At 42.2% G+C, this 24,524-nt stretch overlaps 1 protein-coding gene across 8 annotated transcripts in view; it reads left to right on the forward strand.

Moving 5' to 3' along the window:
* The first annotated feature begins 3,073 nt into the window (after nt 1-3,073).
* The window catches only part of LOC127429051 (zinc metalloproteinase-disintegrin-like atrolysin-A), a 43,393-nt gene continuing 21,942 nt past the window's right edge, over nt 3,074-24,524 (forward strand). The window contains exons 1-7 of one of the 8 annotated variants that reach the window (XM_051677854.1): nt 16,392-16,446; nt 16,991-17,081; nt 17,308-17,396; nt 17,904-17,977; nt 18,224-18,630; nt 19,550-19,628; nt 19,746-19,822. In XM_051677854.1, the coding sequence (XP_051533814.1) occupies nt 19,800-19,822 (23 nt within the window). In that variant the 5' untranslated portion in view covers nt 16,392-16,446; nt 16,991-17,081; nt 17,308-17,396; ... (2 more) ...; nt 19,550-19,628; nt 19,746-19,799. Of the gene's footprint in view, nt 3,315-16,367; nt 16,447-16,990; nt 17,082-17,307; nt 17,397-17,903; nt 17,978-18,223; nt 19,629-19,745; nt 19,823-24,524 lie in introns of those variants that run through there. The other 7 variants (XM_051677860.1, XR_007895221.1, XM_051677814.1 and 4 more) reach the window with 7 other exon arrangements.

Below are 24,524 nucleotides of genomic sequence, written 5' to 3' on the forward strand. Positions count from 1 at the left end.
GAGGACGCACAACAGGAATGTCCATCTCCAATGGCTCTCTCACTGGATTGTCAATGCAATTGCCCTGGCTTATGAATCGCAGGGTAAGACTTGCTCAATTGGTGTTAAAGCACACTCAACTAGAGGCATGGCCTCCTCATGGGCATGGAAGAATGGTGTGTCCTTACAAGACATATGTTTTGTAGCAGGATGGTCTTCTCAAAACACACTCGCAAGGTTTAACAACCTAGACGTAATGCCTCTTTCTTCACACGTTCAAAACTTGGTTTTAGTAATAGTAACCATATAATAATATCTATGGTTAATTTGGAGGTTTTATATGTGGCTTATACTAACTAATTTTTAAAGGGTAAACAAAGCAGCCTAATGATTTTAGTCCCATAAATATAAAAAAATAAATAAAGTAATAATAAAGTTACTACTTTTATCCATTCAATTTAATAGAGGTATCAGTATTGGTATTAATATTGGCAATACTAGCCTAAAAGTACTTGGTATCGGATCGAAAAGAAAATAAGTGGTATCGCCCATCCCTAAAGGGAACGAGACATTGCAAACGCTAGCCGAAGACTCAGAGCTCTTGAGGTACGAGCGATGCGCTCCTTCCTCAGTGAGAAATTCTGAGGAAATGGTGTTTGTGCACCTGCTTTTATAGCAGGCAGCTTTGCGTCAAAATGGGCAGGGCTCAAACACCATAGCCAATTTTATTTCTAATATGTCTGTAGTAATTTAATGTTTGTCAAATTGCATGAATACATTATAAGAAAGTCCAAAACGCAGTGATTGGAATGGCACACATTTGTTTAGATGAATGATTGTTACTATGTTAAGTAACATTAACTTACTGTGAAGTACATACATTTTTTTCTTGAAAAATAGTCTCTAACCAGTCATTTATGTAAACTTTAGTATTCCATAAAACATTCAGAAAAAAGTTTCATACAAAGCACAGTGGAATTTAATGTGAGCTATTGTAATTATGTCATTCATTTCTTTATGCTTTCACTGCTTGAAACAATACAATTATATGATTAAAGTACACATTTCATGATCCGAAACTTCATACATGATATATGAATGCATTTAACAATACATAATACATTAAGCTGTGACTTAACAATGCGGCTACATGATCTTATTGGTCTTGAGTGAGTCCATGCATGCATCTTGAGACTGATAATGGGATTTGTACATAAAAAAGAAACTGTCTTCACTGGATAAAAAAATAAATAAGCACGGAATAACCCTGCATAAGTGCTTAGAAATTCAAAATGGAGTTGTTTTCATAAGTGTTGGGAGTTCATTTGGACTTAACAGTCCCAATACAGTCACAGATTCTGTTATATCCCATCAAATATGTGATCTTATATTCTAAAATAATTTTATACTATATATATATATATATACATATACACACAGTACTGTGCAAAAGTCTTAGGCACATAAGATGTTTCACAAAAAAAATTTTTAAGATGGTTATTTATATCTTCAGCTTAAGTGTCAATAAGAAATATAAATTTTAGACTCCCTAACATTCCTTTTGCTAATAGAATACAATTGAAGAACAGGGAGCCCTGCAACAGATGGCATGGCCCCCACAGATTCACCCACTGAACATCGAATCAGTCTGGGAATAGATGAAGAGATAGAAGAACTGTGGCAAATTCTCCAAGAAACTTGGAACATCCTATCTGCCAACAACCAGGAAATACTGTGTCCAGGTGTACCTAGGAGAATTGGTGATGTCTTGAAGGCAAAGGTGGTCACACTAAATATTGATTTAGCTTTTTTATGTTTTCTGGAATTTGTATGACATGAATTGATACATGAAAACTATTTATGGCATTATTTATTTAAGATATCCTCACTATGCAACATTTTCACAAATGCCTAAAACATTTGCACAGTACTTATATATATATATATATATATATATATATATATATATATATATATATATATATATATATATATATTTAAAAAACACATGTTTGACCATTAATTATTAAACCTATTATTTTCCAAGATACAAAGGATTTTATCTCATTGGATTCCACACTCTTTCACAATATGGCCTTATAAGCCTGTGTGAAGCTCCAAAAATCATTTAATTACAGTGTGGTAATAGTGCATGCAATGGTTTTAAAACCTCTCATGTTAAGTTCATTCTGTACCTATTAACTACTGTATGTCCTTATTTGTTGCTTAATTTAAAAAAAACAAAAAACAGACTGGAATCTCCCAAGTTGTTTTTGTTTTGTTTTTCACAAGAATGTCCTCAGACTCTACATCTGTTTTTCTTTTTCTTTTTTTTTCTTTTTTTTTTAAACTTGTCCATAACAGTGACATTCTGTAACTGTGTATGTTATCATGTTACATGCTTTGAGCTCTGGGTTATAAATGTTTTTTAACAGTAGTGCTTCTGTTTATTTATGCTCCCAAAAGTAAGAAATTCAGATCCCTTGGGAGCTGTTAATTGTTACCATGTCTTATTTGCCTAAAGCAACAGTGTTACACATACTGCGTCTGCTTACTGTATCAGGAAATAAGGATCTGATTCAATGATGCTTAACAAAATGTCACCTAACAAACTTTTAAGGTACAATTAAAAGTAAACATTGATTTGTACCAATGTACAATTTGTTAAAATTGAACATAAATATTTTGAAAAATATGTGATTTCAGCATGATTCCAGGCGTAACTTCACTATACACAGTTAAGAGGAACATTTTATGTACAGTAATTTAAGGAACCAGCTAACAGATATTATTCTACAGAGACAATATGTTCTCACACAGACAAGTGGAGCAAAATTGCATTAAGAGCTGAGTGACATCGCATGGGTCACAGAAGGACAGAGTGCAGGAGGAGGCAAAGGCCAGTTAGGGACACATAAAGCCATAACGGACACTGCATGCTTTCTCCATTCTAGCAACTGAACAATAGCTTTGTTTGAGGACTCTATAACTGCATTATTATCCTTGACTTGACCTTGTGTTTTAGAAGCAAAACAAGAATGCATTTCAGTGGGTGAGGAAATTACACAAGAGTCTGCTTCCTTTTTTGGCTGAAAATAGCAATTTTCAAGGCTTGACATCTTTACATGGCTAAATAACTGAAAACTCACAGGCTGACAAAAAAGGGAAAGAATGACAACATTTTGAAATTCACTGGATGACCCATTTACGCCCAACAGTGGGAACACAAACAGATTCAGTCATGCTTAGTACTACCGCACTTGAAACCGTTTGTTGCTGACATAAAAAATAAAAAAAAGCAAGAGGAACAACAAAGTGAAGGAACACTGTAAAAGGTAATGCAAATTATAATGTACATAAAGCTAATTGCATAATTGTAAACCATTTGGAAAAGAACATTTAAATGTAGAATCTTAAAGGAATATTCAGGGTTATATATGAGTGAAGCATTTGTGGCAAATAGCCTTATAAGACAGAAAACCCAACAGTTAGCATGCTAACCGATTAGCATGCTAAGCTTTCATAGCATGTAGCATGATAACCATGCTAAACAGACCACATTCTTTTGAACTACAGGTTATGCTGTCTCCAAACTTCTCAGTCCTTTCAAAATATATCACTCCCTTATATATCAGAAGAACAACAGTAAGACAAAGAAGAACAAGATGTATACCTGCAAACAGAAATGATCTGTGATAAGCCCTGCAACTATTCAGTAAACAAATACAAAGACCTCCATTACAATACAACCCCTGGCAAAACTTATGGAATCACCACACTTAGAGGATGTTCACCCAGCTTTTTTTACTTCATAGCAAATAAACAAATCACAGATATGACACAACATTTTTTTTTTGTTTAATAGCTGAACATTCTGGCTTCGTGAAACATCCCTCAAACAAACTAAATTACATTATTTTAATTAATGGCAAAAAAAATTCCAGATCAAATAGAGGAAACAATTATGGAATCACTCAATGTTAAGAAAAAAATTAAGGAATCATCAAAAAAAAAAAGAAAAAGAAAATCACAATTATTACTTTGTTGCTCCTCCTCTGGCTTTTATGATGGCCTAAATTCTTTGAGGCATGGACTTCACTAATGAAAAACAATATTCTCCATCAAGCTGGTTCCAACTTTCTCAAATAGCAGTTGACAGATCAGCTTTGTAGGGTGGAGCCTTGTCACGGACCAGTTTTTTTTAAATTTCTACCATAAATTTTCATTCGGATTGAGATCCGAACTGTTTGCAGGCCATGTCATTGAGCTGATATGCCTTTCCTGAAGAAAAGCTTTAACACTCTTTGCTCCGTGGCAAGATGCATTATCATCCTGAAAAATGACTTCATCATCAGCAAACCTACTTTCTATCAATGGAATGAGAAAAGTGTCCAAAATTTCAATGTACACCTGTGCATTGACTGGTGAGGTAATGATTGCCACCTCCCCTGGCCCTTCACCTGACATGCAACCCCATATCATAAATGATTGGGGAAATTTTATTGTTTTCTTCAGGCAGTCATCTTTATATGTTTCATTAGAACGGCACCAGACAAAAGTTCCAGCATCATCACCTTGGCCAATGCAGATTTGTGATTCATCACTGAATATCACTTTCATCCAATCATCCACACTCCATGATTGCTTCCCTTTAGCCCACTGTAGGCTTGTTTTCTTATGTTTAGGTGTTAGTGCTGGTTTTCGTTTGGCTTTTCTATATGTAAATCTCATTTCATTCAGCCGATTTCTTACAGTTCTGTCACAAACATTGACTCCTGTTTCCGCCCATTTGTTTTTCATTTGTTTTGTTGTGCATTTTTTATTTTCAAGGCATATTGCTTTGAGTGTTCTATCCTGATGCTTTGACGTCTTCCTTCCCTTTATAACCTTCCCATTTTGTTTATACTTGCACCAAATTTTAGACACAGCTGACTAGGAACAACCAAATTCATTTTCAACACTCCATGTTAGATTTCCTTCTTGAAGGAGTTTTATAATCCTTTCCAAGTCCAGCAGCTCGTTAAGGTCTGTAAGCTCTCTCTTTTAACTGCAGACTAATTTTAATTTGAGACTTGTGCTGGTATTTGTTTTAGAAATGCAAATTACAAGGTGATTCCATAATTTTTTCCTCTACTTGATCTGGAAAAGATATGCCATTAATTAAAATTATGTAATTTAATTTGTTTGAGGGATGTTTCATGAAGCCAGAATGTTCAGCTATTAAACAAAAATAGTTTTGTGTCATATCTGTGATTTGTTTGCTACAATGTAAAATAGTGTGGTGATTCCATACATTTTGCCAGGAGTATAACATCAACTCTACTACTGGTCCAAATGGGATTCAAACCCAGGACCCTTAAAACTATAACCCAATGCTTTAACACACTGAGCCACTCAATTAACTTCTCTGGTGTGTAGCAAAGAGATTTCCTGAGATTAGAGTCAGCACACAAATGTGGGTTCAGTAGTTTGTATGTTAATGTAATCTTGTGTTGAAGCAGTAAATATATTGGCTTGCTGTTCGTATACTGGAGGGCTCGGAGTTCAAGACTTGACTCGAGTCCTGATTACCCCCCTGGACTTTACTTATTTAGATAATGAATCTAGAGAATAGGTGGAGATAGGGTGAAGTTGGGATGTCAGGAGAGTTGTCACAGGAAGCAGGTAAGTAGCGGCTTATATACTCCTGCTCGTGGGCTGTGATTTGTAAGATTAAAATTAACATGCTCCTCCCGAACCTCTGTTAATTAACTCCATTTCAGTAGTTCGTATGTTAATGTAATCTTGTGTTGAAGCAGTAAACATATTTGGTTTGCTGTCCATATACTGGAGGGCTCGGAGCTCGAGACTCGACTCGAGTCCTGATTACCCCCAAAAAGGCGTTAAGATGAAGTATTTAGGACAGCAAGCCAGTAACAATTCTATTTGGTAAATTGGCTTGGTGGATGCTTCTGAATTGTTCTTCCCCCCAAAATCTATACAGAGGGAGTGCTTTAAGCATTTGTTTGAAGGTGCGTTCTTGTACGATTTCTGGTTGAGAGGGCTACACTGCTACTCTTCAAACGAGAGACCACCACTTGTCGTAAAAGTGGGTGGGCTCACAGTATGCGAACAGGGAAGGTGAAAATGAGAGTTGGCTCATGCTGCTTTTGAAAGGGAGGGCTCACACTGTGATTCAAACGGGAGACTGTTCTAAGAGAGAGAGGTTTAGCTCACGGCATTTAAATGGGTAAGCCCAGCAAGCAGTCGAACGGGGAAGGTGAGAATGAGAGTTGGCTCGCACTGTGTTCAAAAGGGAGGGCTCACACTGCGATTCGAATGGGAGACTGCTCTATAGAGAGAGAGCGCTCGCGAGTAAGCAGTCGAACAGTCGAACAGGGAAAGTGAGCACTAGTTGGTCGTGCTGCATTAGAAAGGGAGGGCTCACACTGCGATTTGAACGGGAGACTGCTCTTTAGAGAGAGAGCGCTCATGGCATTCGAACGGGTAAACCCAGCAAGCAGTCGAAAGGGGAGAATGAGAACGAGAATTGGTTTGCGCTGCGTTCGAAAGGGAGGGCTCACATTGCGATTCAAATGGGAGACTGCTCCATAGAGAGAGAGCGTGCTTGCGGCATTCGAACGGGTAAGCCCAGCAAGCAATCGAACAGGGAAAATGAGAATGAGAGTTGGTTTGCGCTGCATTCGAAAGGGAGGGCTCACACTGCAATTCAAATGGGAGACTGCTCTATAGAGAGAGAGTGCTCACGGCATTCGAATGGGTAAGCCCAGCAAGCAATCGAATGGGGAAAATGAGAACGAGAGGAAAGGGGCTTGTTTTCAGGGGTAGCCTCACTCAATAGACTACCCATAGATAGGGAAATATGGTGCTTTGAGAAGAAGAGGTGGTGACCGGTATCTCCTGTAATGCTAGTTGCAGCTGCTGAGAAGCTAAGACAAAAGGCTTCGGCGGAAGCATGGTAAAATGCTGCTGCGGCAGTAGAGTAAAGTGGGCCTCCTGCGGGACCGGAGTTTAAAGCACTGCTGCGGCAGTGGATTGAGTATTTGGGGGCATAGTGAAGGAGCACCTATGGGAGCACTGCTGTGTTTCCATTGCTGTAGAAGCACTTCTATGAAAGTATGGAACTTAGACATTGAAAGCACCTTTGGAGAAAATATTAACAACTGTGTACACACAGTTGGTATGGGTGGGGCACTGTTGCTGTGGTATCGAGTAGGGCACAAAAGACTTAATTAGATTTATTAACACCTGTAGTGGAGCAAATGGTTAGTTAGGAATATGTAAATTTATTAACTTTATATTTGTCTGTAAGGGAAGCAAAAGTTTAGTTTTGGAAAACGTGTCAATTACGTTCATATGCAGCTTTGAGGAAAGCAAAAATTTTGTTAAGAATACAACTTTATTACATTTGTCATGGCGGGGCACTGTTGCTGCGGTATTAATTAGGGCACAAAAGACTTCATTAGAATCATCAACACCTGTAAGGTAAGCAAAGGTTAGTTTGTACTTACCTGTAGGGGGAGCAAATATTAGTTAGGAATATGTACATTTATATACTTCTGTAAGGGAAGCAGAAGGTTAGTTAAGAATACAACTTTATTACATTTGTCATGGCAGGGCACTGCTGCGGCAGTATCAAAATTTGAAAGGGGTGATGCTGTGGCATAATTGAGAGTATGCGGGCAATGCTGCGGCAGTCACATTATCTGGTGGGGGACTGTGGCTGCAGTATCAAATAGGGCACACATAGTTTATCACATTTAGGCACAACTTATTGTGTGTCGGACTCATTTCAACCATGAGCAAAGGAAATGCTATGTGTGCATTTGTGTGCAAATGCTATGTGCACCACCACTGCACTCGAACAGGAGAGCTCATACTGCGTTTCGGACGGGAGAGCCCACAGAATGAATGACATGAAATCTCACACTGCAATCGAATGGGAGAGCCCACGCTGTGATTCGAATGGGAGGGCCCACACTGCGATTCGAATGGTAGAGCCTGCAACCAATGCACTGAGGCTCACACTGCATTCGAACAGGAGAGCCCACACTGCAATTTAATGGGAAAACCTGCATAGCGTTCGAACGGAAGGGCCCACACTGCATTCAAATGGCGGGTGGCGCAGAGTAAAGAACCTTGCTGAATTGCTTTTTGTGATGGGTATATATTTATGACCTGTGCCCCTCACGTTTTAATTAGAGGAAACATAAGAGGAAACAGGAAACATGATTGCGGTGTTGTGGGAGATTTAGTGGCAAGGCCTGAAAGGTTCCACAGTTGCGGCACCTGGAAAAACACATTTGCACTGCTTTGCGGTGTGGTGGAAGTTTGTCATATGTTCCGAAGGACACCGCAGTTGCGGCACCTGTACAGCACGTTTGCGCTGCTTTTCGGTGTGGTGGGAGTTTCTCGTATGGTCCGAAGGACACCGCAGTTGCGGCACCTGTACAGCACGTTTGCGCTGCTTTGTGGTGTCGTGGGGGTTTGTTGCATGACCCAAAGACGCCGCAGTTGTGGCACGTGGACAGCACATTTGTGCTGCTTAGGGATGTTTTGAGCCAAAGGCAGAAGCACCGCTGTTGTGCTTTAACTAAAATGGTTGCCATCTTTGGCTCCTCGGTAGGTAATGGTGAAGTCTTGGAAAGACACCTAGATAGAGAAAGTGAGAGGTAAACCTGCGTACAATCCAGTGACAGGAATTTAAATGGGCTCTTGCAGAGACCTGCTGGAAGTAATATTGGTGAGAACCTGTAGAAGGTGCAATTTCAGGCATTGCTGTAGAAAAGACAAAATAATCATATTTAGGTGAAACTTTAGAAATAATGTGCTATGGAATACAGTACATCTTCATAAACAATGTGGAAAAATAGCATAAAATGATCTAAGCAATAAGAGCTTTGGCTCTGTACTGCATACAGATATGCATGGACTTGCAATCATCATTGAAGGATTGACTTGAGGCCATTCACTCCTAGGAGTATAAATGTCACCTGTAGTACAATATACATCTTGCATAGGAAATGCAACGCATAACAATAGGAGTGAAATATCTAGAAATGCGTTGAGTTGCAGCTCTGCACTGCATACAGAAATGCAAGAGAAATGTGCTTGGAAATATAGTATGTCTTAATAAACAAAGTGAAAAACAGCATAAAATGATCTGAGAAATAAGAGCTTTGGCTCTGTACTGCATGCAGATATGCAGGAGAAATGGACTCATTACTGAAGGATACACTTGTGGTCATTCGCTCCTTAGGTATATGACTGCCCCTTGCTGTACAATATACGTCAATATATGTCAATAATGCTGAGAGGAAGCGAGACATGTTGTAGAATGATTATGAATGAGTTGGAACGCGGCACATGATCCGCCTCTTTCAGAGCCGAATTCGGTTCGTGTCTGTTCGGACAGAGGCCGTGTATAACTGCAGTGTGCTGTGGAGTGGTCAGAGCGAGTGCTGCGCGGCAGCGAGCTTGCGTTAAAATGTCTGCATTGGTTTGTAAAGAATTTGTCATTAGTTTATCAGTCGATTGAAGGGAGTTCTGTGTTGTATTATGCCCCTGTGTTCAGAATGAAATAAATCATGCTCCAAAGGGCACTTTGGAGGGAGAAACAATCATGATATTAATGTTAGAAGATGATGAACAATCGCTGAATAGAGCACGCCCTCTAAACAAGCTGAGACATGGTAATGAGACTGACAGGCATCACCTGTGCGGCAGAACCTGATTAAAAATGCTGGGAGTTGAAATGGTGGTTGGATTGAATAGTTAATCTTCGTTTCTTTCGCTTTCAAATAAAATTGAATTCTAATGGCATGAAGCCGGAATGTCACCCGTTCGCGGAGGCAGCTGGCACTGCTTTCCGGGTGGAAAGTTTAGAAATGTTTCACATTTTTAAAGTGCAGGAGCAGCCAGTTTGCGGCAGCAACTTCACGCTATAAACTTTGTCGAATGGAGCATAGAAAGACAGGCAGGGTAAAAAAAAAAAAAAAAAAATATATATATATATATATATATATATATATATATATATATATATATTGGTGAACAGCCGCCAAAGAGACATACCTAGCTGTGAATCAGCACACCTAAACACAGTGTTAACCACAGTCAGCTAAGTATTTGCATTCAAAATTGAAAGTACAACATTATTGCTGAGAAAAATTTTTTGGTACATCAAAGTGGTTTAAATTGAAGCAGGAATTATGCAGTGAAGTAAGAATTACGTTATAGTAAGCAAAACATGAAGACTCGAAGGTCAACCAAAGTCAAAATTGTAAAACAATTTTTGGCAGGACTACAACTCAGAACTTTTTGAACATCATTCTAATGCTTTAACCAATGGGTCATTCAGCTGACACAACTTAGCAATGCCAAAGTGACCGTCCAAGCGAAGAGTACAAAATGAATTATGAGAATATTTTGTTAGAGCCAAGTGGATTTGAGTTCAAGCAGGAATTATGAAATGCAGTCCAGCCTCTTCAGTTGTAAGCACAACAGGAAAATCTCAGAGGTCAACAGAAGCACAATTTTTAAATCCATACTTTGCTGGACTCAAACTCACAACCTTTTGAACCATAACCCAATGCATTAACCACTGGGCTACTCAACTGACACAGCACTGCAGTGCCAAAGACAGATTCCAAGCTAAGAGTAAAAATGATAGCTGAGAATATCTTGATTTTAATGCTAAGTGATTTTGAATTCAAGCAGGAATTATTCAATTTAGTACAGCCTACGTAGTATCTAGCTCAACATGAAGACTCAGAGGTCAACAGATGTACAAGTTTTAAAACTGTTTTTAAAGCTGTAGCCCAACTCCCTAACCATTGAGTTGATACTGTACAGCCATGGTAAAGAGATATGCCGAGTTTAGTCAGCACACAAGTGTGGGTTATCTTTTTAACTCTTGGTGGCGCTGTCTCCAAACTGTTCAGGTATCATCAGGACATGATTTTGATGATGCATACCAATTTTCTTTGAAATCCAACAATAATTTCAAAAGACATATCACTTCAATATATATCAGAAGAACAATGATAAGATGATAAAGAACAACAAGTATGCCTGCAAGAAGAAATGATCTGTGATAAGCTCTGCAACTATTCAATTAGCACAATACAAAGACCTCCAGAACAATATAACATCAACACTTGTCCAAAAGGAATTTGAACCCAGGACCCTTGAATATATAAACCAGTGCATTTAACACACTGAGCCCATTAAGTGGCAAAGTGACTTCCTGAGGTTAGAGTCAGCAAACAAGTGTGGGTTATCTTTTGAACTATAGGTGGCACTGTCTCCAAACTGCTGAAGTAGCATCAGGACATGATGTCGATGAGGCATGCCAATTTCCTTTGAAATCTGACAGTTTATTAAAAAGATATACAATTTATAAATACATTTGAATATGGTGGAGAGTCAGTATGGCAAATATGGGCAAAACTGATACCGTTGAAATCCGCATGACCCAAGGAATCCACAGACACCAATCCAATGAAATATTTTGGACATACGGTTAAAAAGTTACAGGCAAAAACAGCATTTTTTTCTGTTTCTTGACCCATATTGGCACTACAACAAAAATTTGCATGTGCCCTCATATCATGGTCCTCATGAAGCATACCAAGTTTCTTTCAATACAACAAGCCATTGCCGAGATATAGCCACATATTTGGTTTTACATCGATATCGTTAAATTTGCGATGCCATAACTTTTAAACAAAGGCAAAAATGTATGTATTCAATCTGTGCGGCTCAGTCTGGAGGTTATTTTGACACCTTGCTTGGCAGAATTAGGTCATGTTTGAAGGGACTGTAGTGGAAAAACAATAAAAATCAAAATCCAAGATGCCGGCTACTGTAATGGGGGGAGTTTTAATGTGTAGAGATCAATATGAATCATAAGGAGGAGAGTAATCAGTTGCAAAAATTTTGTTTCTAGACCAAATGGTTCAGAAGATACGCACCAATGAAAAGTGAATTTTTGACATGGTGGTGGCGCTATAGAGTATGTCCGAGAGACCCCACATTTGGTATGGGGGCTATTCATGAACACCACTGTCTATCAGTGTGCCAATTTTCACATTTCCCCATGTACAGTTCATAGGGCTGCCATAGACTCCCAGCCAGAATCATAATAATAGTAAAAATAATAATAATAATAATAATAATAAATATAGCTGCAAGCAGCGATTAACGGGATTCAAGCCTTTAAGGTCCTTTAAGTTCATATGCAACAGATATTAAGTATTAATTAGATAGCCTGTTAGCAACTAAAACAATGTGAGTTAATTTTGAGAAACATCAGGTGAGGTAACATACAGATATGGTATTTTTTTACATTCCTTACTGTTATAGCACCACCAAGAGGCATAGGTATGCAATTATTTCATGTGTCCTCAGAATGACCCAATACATTAGTGTCTCAAAGTTTTTGAAAATATCTCATTTAACCCTTTCGAGCTTGAACCCCAAATAATAATAATAATAAAAATCCTAATAAAAACAATAGGGTTTCTAGCCCTTCAGGCTTGAACCCCTAATAGTAATAATAACAGATACAATAGTTTATATAGGTGCCTATGCAACTTCGGTACGTGGTCCCTAATAATAATTCAAACAGAAAACAGCGGTTCCACTGAAACTCTTTCAGAGGCTCCTGGGGCATATGGCATCCTCAGCGGTGGCCACCCCGCTCGGGTTGATGCATATGAGACCGCTTTAGCACTGGCTACAGACTCGAGTCCCGAGATAGGCATGGTGCCGCGGGACTCATCGTGTGGTCATCACGCCGGTCTGTCACCGTCTCTTCAGCCCTTGGACCGACCTCTCATTTGTATGGGCAGGTGTTCCCCTAGATCAGGTCTCCAGGCGTGTTGTTGTCATGACAGATGCCTCCAAAACGGGCTGGGGCGCTGTTTGCAATGGGCACGCAGGCCGCGGCTGCGTTGGCACATCAACTGCCTCGAGTTGTTGGCAATTCTGCTCGCCCTGCGGAGTTTACGGCCGTTGATCCAGGGCAAGCACGTGTTAGTTTGGACAGACAAGATGGCAATGGTAGCATATGTCAACCGCCAAGGCGGTCTGCGCTCTCATTGTATGTCATAACTCGCCCGCTGTCTCCTCCTCTGGAGTCGGCAGCACTTCAAGTCGCTGCAAGCCACTCACATCCCAGGCGACCTCAACAATACAGCGGACGCGTTGTCACGGCAGGTTACCCTCAGGGGAGAGTGGAGACTCCACCCTCAGGTGGTCCAGCTAATTTGGAGTCGATTCGGACAGGCACAGGTAGACCTGTTCGCCTCCCAAGAATCCTCCCACTGCCTGCTCTGGTATGCCCTGACCGAGGCACCTCTCGGCATAGATGCACTGGCACACAGCTGGCCTCCTGGCCTACGCAAATATGTGTTTCCCCCAGTGAGCCTACTTGCACAGACTCTGTGCAAGGTCAGGGTGGACCAGGAGCAGGTCGTCCTGGTAGCACCCTACTGGCCCACCCAAACGTGGTTCTCGGACCTCACGCTCCTCGCAACAGCCCCCCCCGGTGGATTCCTCTGAAGAAGGACCTTCTTTCTCAGTGACAGGTGGTAGACACGATCACTCAGGTTAGGGCCACCTCTACGAGGCGCCTGTATGCCTTTAAGTGCCATCTGTTCGCTAAGTGGTGTTCTTCCCGACGGGAAGACCCCCAGAAATGCGCAGTCGGATCGGTGCTTTCCTTCCTGCTGGAGAGGTTGGAAGGGCGGTTGTCCCCTTCCACCTTGAAGGTGTACGTTGCTGCTATAGTAGCACACCACGACACAGTGGATGGTAAGTCCTTAGGGAAGCACGACCTGATCATCAGGTTCCTGAGAGGCCAGGAGGCTGAACCCCTCCAGACCGCGCCTCGTTCCCCCATGGGACCTCTCTGTAGTTCTTCAGGGTCTATAGAGAGCCCCCTTTGAGCCTTTGCAGTCAGCTGAGCTTAAGGCACTCTCCTTGAAGACTGCCCTCCTGACTGCTCTCACTTCCATCAAGAGGGTAGGTGACCTGCAAGTGTTCTCTGTTAGCGAAACATGCCTGGAGTTTGGTCCGGGCTATTCTCACGTGATCTTGAGACCCCGACCGGGTTATGTACCCAAGGTTCCCACGACCCCTTTTAGGGACCAGGTGGTGAACCTGCGAGCGCTGCCCCAGGAGAAGGCAGACCCAGCCCTGTCGTTGTTGTGTCTGGTGTGCGCTTTACGCATCTATTTGGATCGCACACAGAGCTTTAGGATCTCTGAGCAGCTCTTTGTCTGCTTTGGTGCACAGCGGAAAGGAAGCGCTATCTCCAAGCAGAGGATCACCCACTGGCTCATTGACGCCATAGCTATGGCATATCACGCCCAGGACGTGCCGCCCCCGGTAGGGTTACGAGCCCATTCTACCAGGGGTGTAGTGGCCTCCTGGGCCCTGGCCAGGGGTGCCTCTCTAACAAACATTTGCAGAGCAGCGGGCTGAGCAACACCCAACACCTTTGCAAGGTTCTACAACCTCCAGGTGGAACCGGTTTCATTCCAGGTAGTGGCACACAATACAAGCGGATAAGCCCGGGATAACCGGCCGGGTGTATTGCTTGCACATAGCGCCATTCACCTCCTCTGAGCTGATGACTTGCGCCATTAATTCCCAGTAGTGTTCACAAACTATGTTCCCTGGTTGACTTCCTCCGAGCCCTGTGGCAGTTGAGTTTTCGGAGAGACTCGCTGCCAGCCCAGTACATGTTCTAACTAAGAGCCCTGTTCTGGGGTAGGTGCTCTGCATGTGGCGGTTCCTTGTAAGGTAAACCCATGAGATGTATATCTTCCGCTAATTCGTTTCCCTGTTGGCAAACTGCGTCTTCCTTGGGCAGAGCCCCATTTGCCACAGTCTCCATGTTTGTAGTAACTCCTCCCCCATTGGGTAGGATCTACCATGAGACTCTCCACATGGTCGGTAAGACAACGTCGAGTGAGTGACAGATAGGGAACATCCTGGTTACTTGCGTAACCTCCGTTACCTGATGGAGGGAATGAGATGTTGTGTCCCTCCTGCCACAACGCTGAACTACCCGCTGAAATGGCCGGACTTTGTCTCAGCTCCTCAGCATAAAACCTGAATGAGTGGTTGCATACCAGCCCCTTTTATACCCGTATTTCTGGGGGAGTGGCATGCAAATTTCATTGGCCTTTTATCAAAGACCAGAGGTGTTTCGGGCTCCCAAGAGTGACCCCTAGTGTCACTACATCAACACAACGTCTCGTTCCTTCCATCAGGGAATGGAGGTTATGCAAGTAACCAGGACGTTTGATGCGATATTAGGTTGAGTAAATGATGACAGAATTTAAATTTTTGGGTGAAATGTCCCTTAAAGGAATATTCTGGGTTAAGTTCAAGTTAAGCTCAATGAACATTGTTTGTGGCATAATGTTGATTACCACAAAAATTCATTTTAATTCATCCTTTAAAATAAGAAAAAGCAAAAATCGAGGTTACAGTGAGGCACTTACAATGGAAGTGAATGGGGCCAGTTTTTGGAGGGTTTTAAGGCAGAAATGTGAAGCTTATAGTTTTATAAAAGCACTTACATTATTTCTTCTGTTAAAACTCATATATTATTTGAGCTCTAAAGTTGTTTAAATCGTAATTTTTACAGTCATTTTAGGGTTTGTTGACATTACATTATCATGGCAAAATTGGTTGTTGAAGGTTAGTAAGAGATTTTATCACACTAAAATCATGTTAACATGTATATTGTTTATGTCTATACTTTTGAAACAGTGAGTATTTTAACGTTTATGGATTGGCCCCCATTCACTTCCATTGTAATTGCCCCACTACAACCCAGATTTTTGCTTTTTTTCAAGAAAAGGAGGGGCAAGTCAAAATAATTTTTATGCCACAAATGCTGTCGATTGAGCTGAACTTGTATTGAACCCGAAATATTCCTTTATATATTTGTTTTGTAATTAAATTAATTTGTTGGCAAAATTATATTTGTATCAACAAAACTCATTTCAAACATTTAAACATATGCCTTCAGGTCAAACGGTTTTTAAGATCATGAGAAACATTTCAGTAAAGTGACCCTAAACTTTTGAATGGCAGTGTATGTATGACTTCTGCTTGGATCACTTTATTGCACCAGTCAAATAAGGTCAATTATTGCATGTGACACTTTATGTGCAAGACACAGCACTTTGGCCACAACAAGTGAACAGAGCACTTTTGGTCACAGCCTGTCTGTATTTTTCTACATTCTTTTGACACCCTCAGGGGCGTGTTCAAGCAGGTCACACATATTTTATAACTCTCTGTCAGACCACACCCCAGGAGATACAGTATATAAAACTCTGCTTAACCGACTGATCTTGTTTCAGTTGTTTTGCACACTGACAATGGCCAGAAAACATCTCATGCTGTGGATCTTCACTCTGTGTGTTTCCAATTATCCCTCAGGTAAGACACTGGATATACCAGTGTTCCTGCTCAAAAATGACTGATTACCTTATCACTGCACTGCCATAGATTCTTCAACACTATTAGTGCTATGTACTCTCTAAGCAATCCTTTTTGAGATACATGAAATGTTACAATTTAAAAATGCAGCTTTAGTTCAGTTTCAGGTTTTATAACTACGTAACTATTATTTATATTGCAGTAGAATGTGATAATTTTAGGTATGTTGGCTCTGATTTGAGGGAGATCCTTGAATTTAGTTAATTGAAAATATGCTGCCTTAAGTGTAATTAAGTTTCTGTTGCAAAACTGATGCAACACCCTAACTCTCACGTCACATTCTGTGTGTGTTGCTACAGTTTGCTACATTGATTAAATGTTGACATAGGGACCTGACTGACATTACATTTCCCCAAAAAACAACTATATTCTAAGTACCTTAAGAAGTAAAGCTTTTCTTAATTGCAGGTAATTGCTGCTGTTGGAAACAATTTTTAATCTACATGAACTACAATCACTGTTAATGTTTAATTGTCAATATCAGCAGGTATTACAGATCACAGTAAACAAATAGGGCATGTGCTCCAACAAACAGAAACTTCCATGAAAGTGGAGATCACAAAACTTCATCAAAGGTGAAAAACGAGCAGATCAAGCTTGGGCAGAAACAGTGCAAAACAAAAACACTTTTATCTAGTGTGAACTTATGTCTTAAGGTCATATTTACACTTAATTAACTTAAGTATTGGGAGCAGCTGTGCAAGTTTTGTTATCTACTTTACATGTACACTTACATCAGTGTTTATGTAAGACTTTGACTAAGCTTTGATTAAGTCTCCATTTTGTTCTCATCTGTTATAGTTGGTCAGATTCGTGATAAATATGGCAAAAAGGTTTATGAGGTGGTTCGACCAATCAGATTACATGACCTGCACAAAAGGGATTTAGAGGTGAGCTCTCATCTACCCATGTATGCACAATATGCAGCAACCCCCATATGAATTTCATTGTAATTTAATGATGCTTGACTTTTTTTTTTCTCAGAAGTAACTTCAGTTTTCTCAGCTATTTTTGTAATTACTTTCAACCAATTGGTCTCGAGAGTATTTTTAATGGATGTATGAAGTCAGTTTCCATCATATTAACTATGGAATTATTTTACCAATGTTTGACAACCACAAAGGGTTCAAATACGTTTTTTTTTTAATTGTCAACAATATACATCTATTGTTTTATCATTTGAAACCTAACATTTTTATTGTGAAATGTTTTGCTTGAAAAGTGTGTCTAATTCTTTCAAATAAAAGCCAATTGGTTTTATATTTTGTTATATAATGCAAAGAAATTCATACTCTTTAAAGTGTGGCTTAAGTGTCCAAATATTTTTTGTGACCAGGCCATTATACAGCCAAATATATTTATTTTTTTCAAACTGAACCAATTTATTTCCCCTGCAGTCAAGACCGGACACAGTGAAGTACGCTATAGAACTGGGTGGTAGAGATATTCAAATGCACCTTCAGAGAAATGAGTGAGTCTGTCTCCTCAGTTTTTACTTTGTCATCATTTTATATATATACATATATACTTAAAAACTCAGAATCTTGTGATATTGTGGTATTCAAAATCTGTGTATGTTGCAACCCAAAAAAGTTCCTCATTGTCATTAAAGGTGCAGTATGTAACAATTTTCATATAATATCCTTTTTTTTTTTTTGCCAATGTGTGAATGGCTTGTAACGCAACTTAAAACATTAGCCTTTCCCGGACTTCCTAGGTTGCCTATTAAAGCCTGTAGACTGATTTTCATGCAAAGGGAACGGGTCGGTTTTGCCGGGAAAATCCAAAGGATGTGACGTTTATGCGCGCTCCCGAGAGCCTTGCCTCAAGCCTTCTCTTCCGCTATTCAATAGCGACAACAAACAGTCTGCAACACTAAGTAACGTTAGCTTAGAGATGGAATCCAGCAAACAGCCAGCTCCCAGCACAACACCGACTCCTACACAAACTCAGAGTAAGCAAAAACATTTTTTTTACTGAATCCCGTCTGGCTAAGCGGGAACGTGATAGTGATCGAGCGAAAACTAGAGTGAACATCGGCAGGGCATTTGATTTCTGGAGGGACCTTCATTCAGTTTTGGGGATCAAAACCGACCCTGAATTGGCGTTCTTCTTATTGGACAGGTAAGCTTACATAACTGCAAAGCATGTGAAATATAGTGCCATAAGGATTGATCTGTGTAATTTTAACTAATTTGATTTTGCCTGCACAGTAACTGTCAAAAACAATGTTAATCTGTAATTATTCAGCAAGGTAAACTACAATAACACATGAAATGAATGCTAGACAATGTTCAAGATAATGTAAAAAGATCCATTCATTAGTGTAGCGTAACTTGGTTATACAGAAAATATATACATTCTATTATTATAAAACAATAGTGCATCGATATATCAAAATGATAGTTGTGATGGAGTCACATCAATACTGAATTGTGTCAACATATTTATAATGTACAGTCTATTTTATAAACAGCTACTGTCATCATCCACCAAATTTACCTAACAGCCATTGATAAAGCTGGCTAGCTAGCTAACGCCAACATAGGCTATCGTATAAATGCAGTCAATGTATCATTCAAAGAAAATTGATTACTTCAAACTAACGTCTCGCATAGCCAGACCTATATCCACAGTTTGTTTTAGCCCTGTTCCAGCACTGGAGAGTCAAATATAATATCCAGTCTCAAAGTTTGTAGTAAAACAATCATAACTGTGTAATTTTAATTATGCTACCTCATCTGTCAGCATGATGCCGGTGAATCACATTCAGTCTCTTTGTACATTACGTCTTTGTTTTGCTGATGCTCGCTCGCACGCATCCCTATGGAGTGTGTGTACGAGCGCAAGCACGAGCCAGAGGTAGCTGGCTGCAGTTCACTTAATGGCCACAGGTGTCATTAATAACAAGGGTTTCTGAATCTTACAACCTGCACCTTTAACAAACCAATATGCATCATAAAACATGAGTTCACACATTACGCATTGTGATTTATGAGTCCTTTTGTTGTGACTGATCTGAAAAATGTGTGTTGGTCAACAGTGGTTTACTGACCAAAGATTATAGCGAGGCCCACTACACTGAAGATGGGACACTGGTCACAACCACACCTAAGGATCTGGTAGGTTAAACCTAGAATAAAAGAGTGCCTGAATTGGTTACATAAGACATACAGTATGCTCTCATGCAACACAGATCCTTACTCTGAAACAATCAACAGTGTCTTTTCCTTCTACAGGATTTATGTTACTATCATGGGAAAATAGTGAATGACAGTGACTCGTCGGTTAGCATGAGCACCTGTGATGGACTACGGTAGGAGATACACACTTTAAATAGTTTTAAAAGGTGTTTCTCTTGGATTGTTACTATCACAATTTGATAAAGTTGCTGTATAAATCTTTAAAGTTATAAGTTAAACAGCTGTATGGCAATATAACAAAATTATAACCTTTTTTTAAGATGTATATTTTCCAGAAATGTTCCTCTTTTTTCAGTCATTGCTAGGTATTGCACTTGCTATTGCTAAACATACCACAATATCACTATTTTTTTCTCAGTGTGTTTTTCATCTTCGTGCAATTAAAGGAAGTCACAGTGCAATTGATGTTTTCTACTTTTATGAAAAAAAAAGATGATCACACATGGTTTTCCAATCACTCTAACAGGAATAGTGCACCCAAAATTCTGTCATAATTTACTTATCCACATGTCATTCCAAACCTTTATGACTTTCTTTTGCAAAGGACAGCAAGAAACGTCCTGGTTACTTGCGTAACCTCTGTTCCCTGATGGAGGGAACGAGACGTTGTGTCGATGTAGTGACACTAGGGGTCACTCTTGGGAGCCCGAAACACCTCTGGTCTTTGATAAAAGGCCAATGAAAATAGACGAGTGGTATTTGCATGCCACTCCCCCGGACATACAGGTATAAAAGGAGCTGGTATGCAACCACTCATTCAGGTTTTATGCTGAGGAGCCGAGACAAGGTCCGGCCATTTCAGCGGGTAGTTCAGCGTTGTGGCAGGAGGGACACGACGTCTCGTTCTCTCCATCAGGAATGGAGGTTACGCAAGTAACCAGGACGTTCCATATCTGTCACTCACTCGACGTTGTGTCGATGTAGTGACACTAGGGGTCCCTATACAAAACGCAGCAACTGGCTGAACTGTGTTACGTGAACTGGCGGTGTGTGATGGGCACTGTGTGCCTCGTAGCCAGCGCACCAGGCCAACACGTAACCTCCCCCAACATAGTTATGAGTGTCGAACGGCACTTTGGGGACAAGTCGACTACCCAAAAGATAGAGACAGGCTAGCCCAGTCGTGGCCTCTTTTCCCCTTCTTTTTTTTCACTCCCTAAAAAAAAGGGGGGATTATCTGGGTCTAGTCGGGGGGTGTCCCTCCCAAGGGGAGGACACCGCGGAGACCACACCTCGCCCAAAGAAAGGGGGGGATATTTAAGTGGAAAATACGTCACATGGTCTTGCCGATCATGTGGAAAAGTCTCCTACCCAATGGGGGAGGAGTTACTACAAACATGGAGACTGTGGCAGAGGGGGCTCTGCCCAAGGAAGATGCAGTTTGCCAACAGGGAAATGAATTAGCAGAAGATATACATCGCATGGGGTTACCTTACAGGGAACCGCCACATGCAGAGCACCTACCCCAAAACAGGGCTCTTAGTTAGCACGTGTACTGGGCCGGCAGCGAGTCTCTCTGAAAACTCGATTGCCACAGGGCTCGGAGGAAGTCAACCAGGGAACATAGTTTGTGAACACTGGGAATTAATGGCACACGTCATCAGCTCAGAGGAGGTGAAAGGCACTATGTGCAAGCGATACACCCGGCCGGTTATCCCAGGCTTATCCGCTTGTGTTGCGTGCCACTACCAGGGATGAAACCGGTTCCACCCGGAGGTTGTAGAACCTTGCAAAGGTGTTGGGTGTTGCCCAGCCCGCTGCTCTGCAAATGTCTGCTAGAGAGGCACCCCTGGCCAAGGCCCAGGAGGCCGCTACACCCCTGGTAGAATGGGCTCGTAGCCCTACCGGGGGCAGCACGTCCTGGGCGTGATATGCCATAGCTATGGCGTCAATGAGCCAGTGGGTGATCCTCTGCTTGGAGACAGTGCTTCCTTTCCGCTGTGCACCAAAGCAGACAAAGAGCTGCTCAGAGATCCTAAAGCTCTGTGTGCGATCCAAATAGATGCATAAAGCGTGCACCGGACACAGCAACGACAGGGCTGGGTCTGCCTCCTCCTGGGGCAGCGCTCGCAAGTTCACCACCTGGTCCCTAAAAGGGGTCGTGGGAACCATGGGTACATAGCCTGGTCGGGGTCTCAAGATCACGAGAGAGTAGCCCGGACCGAACTCCAGGCACATTTCACTGACAGAGAATGCTTGCAGGTCTCCTACCCTCTTGATGGAAGTGAGCACAGTCAGGAGGGCAGTCTTCAAGGAGAGTGCCTTAAGCTCAGCTGACTGCAAAGGCTCAAAGGGGTCTCTCTGTAGACCCTGAAGAACTACAGAGAGGTCCCATGAGGGAACGAGGCATGGTCTGGAGGGGTTCAGCCTCCTGGTGCCTCTCAGGAACCTGATGAACAGGTCATGCTTCCCTAAGGACTTACCGTCCACTGTGTCATGGTGTGCTGCTATAGCAGCAACATACACCTTCAAGGTGGAAGGGGACAGCCGCCCTTCCAACCTGTCCTGCAAAAAGGAAAGCACCGATCTGACTGCGCATCTCTGGGGGTCTTCCCGTTGGGAAGAACACCACTTAGCGAACAGACGCCACTTAAAGGCATACAGGCACCTCGTAGAGGTGGCCCTAGCCTGAGTGATTGTGTCTACCACTTCTGCGTCCTGTCCAGGGGCCAGACATGGTGATTCCAGAGGTCTGGTCGTGGGTGCCAGATGGTGCCCCGTCCCTGAGAAAGAAGGTCCTTCCTCAGGGGAATTCGCCGGGGGGGGCTTTCGCGAGGAGCGTGAGGTCCGAGAACCACGTTTGGGTGGGCCAGTAGGGTGCTACAAGGAGGACCTGCTCCTCGTCCTCCCTGACCTTGCACAGAGTCTGTGCAAGTAGGCTCACTGGGGGAAACGCATATTTGCATAGGCCAGGAGGCCAGCTGTGTGCCAGCACATCTATGCCGAGAGGTGCCTCTGTCAGGGCGTACCAGAGCAGGCAGTGGGAGGATTCTTGAGAGGCGAACAGGTCTACCTGTGCCTGTCCAAATCGACTCCAAATTAGCTGGACCACCTGAGGGTGGAGTCTCCACTCTCCCCTGAGGGTAACCTTCCGTGACAGCGCGTCCGCTGCAATGTTGAGGTCGCCCGGGATGTGAGTGGCTCAGCGCAGCGACTTGAAGTGCTGCTGATTCCAGAGGAGGACACTGGGGGGCAAGTTGTGACATACAACGAGAGCGCAGACCGCCTTGGTGGTTGACATATGCTACCGTTGCCGTGTTGTCTGTCCGAACTAACACGTGCTTGCCCTGGATCAACAGCCAGAACCTCCGCAGGGCGAGCAGGATTGCCAACAACTCGAGGCAGTTGATGTGCCAACGCAGCCACGGGCCCGTCCATAAGCCGGTGGCTGTGTGCCCATTGCAAACAGTGCCCCAACCCATTTTGGAGGCGTGTGTTGTGACCACGACGCGCCTGGAGACCTGCTCTAGGGGAACACCTGCCCGTAGAAACGAGAGGTCGGTCCAAGGGCTGAAGAGACGGTGACAGACCGGCGTGATGGCCACGCGATGTGTCCCGTGGCACCATGCCCATCTCGGGACTCGAGTCTGAAGCCAGTGCTGAAGCGGTCTCATATGCATCAACCCGAGCGGGGTGGCCACCGCTGAGGATGCCATATGCCCCAGGAGCCTCTGAAAGAGTTTCAGTGGAACCACTGTTTTCTGTTTGAACGCCTTCAAACAGGGCAGCACCGGCTGTGTGCGCTTGTTCATGAGGCACGCTGTCAATGAGACTGAGTCCAACTCCAAACCAAGAAAAGAGATGCTCTGAACCGGGAAGAGCTTGCTCTTTTCCCAGTTGACCCGAAGCCCTAATCGGCTGAGGTGAGAGAGCACCAAGTCCCTGTGTGCACACAACATGTCCCGAGAGTGAGTTAGGATTAGCCAATCGTCGAGATAGTTGAGAATGCAAATGCCCACTTCCCTTAACAGGGCAAGAGCTGCCTCTGTGACCTTTGTGAAGAAGCGAGGGGACAAGGACAGGCCGAAAGGGAGGACCTTGTACTGATACGCCTGACCCTCAAATACAAACCGCAGGAATGGTCTGTGTCGAGGTAGAATCGAGACGTGAAAGTACATGTCCTTCAGGTCTACCGAAGGTCTTACCTGGCTCCTTGTGACCACCCCGGAACAGCCTGGGACGGGGGGAGGAAGAGGCCTGTCCTCGCAACCCATAGAGACTGTCACATCGGGGGCGGATGTGTGCCACAGCTGGGCACGCAGGGGCGGGGAGACCACCGCCAGTGGTGGACGAAGTACACAAACCAAGTACTTGAGTTAAAGTAGAGATACACCAGGTAAAATATTACTCCAGTAAAAGTAAAAGTGCTCCCTTTACACTTTCACTTGAGTAAAAGTACAAAAGTATTTGCCTTCAAATGTACTTAAGTATCCAAAGTACTATGATTTATTATGGCTATAATATCCTTTTATAATTTTTGTCACAAGACTCATGCTTAATCAACAATATGTGAAAAGACTCTAATGTTACTCTTAGCACACCAATCTATTAATAGAATGATATTAATTAGTCAGACACTTATGTCTATTAAAATTATCATGAGCTCAACCTTGAAGCTAAACAATTTCCTTTGGAATCAAATGAAATAACAGGATTTCAGAGCAGGTTTAAATGTATGGTTTATTTGTAACAGTTGCACGTTTAAGTTTAATAACTTGTATTATACACAGGTTCACATGAGTTTTCTTTTACTATATTTTATCTGAATGTCTCTGTGCATAAATATAAACTGGCCATATCAAATTTACTGTAACA

Source organism: Myxocyprinus asiaticus, chromosome 3, assembly GCF_019703515.2.
Source record: "Myxocyprinus asiaticus isolate MX2 ecotype Aquarium Trade chromosome 3, UBuf_Myxa_2, whole genome shotgun sequence".
Lineage (NCBI taxonomy): Eukaryota > Metazoa > Chordata > Actinopteri > Cypriniformes > Catostomidae > Myxocyprinus > Myxocyprinus asiaticus.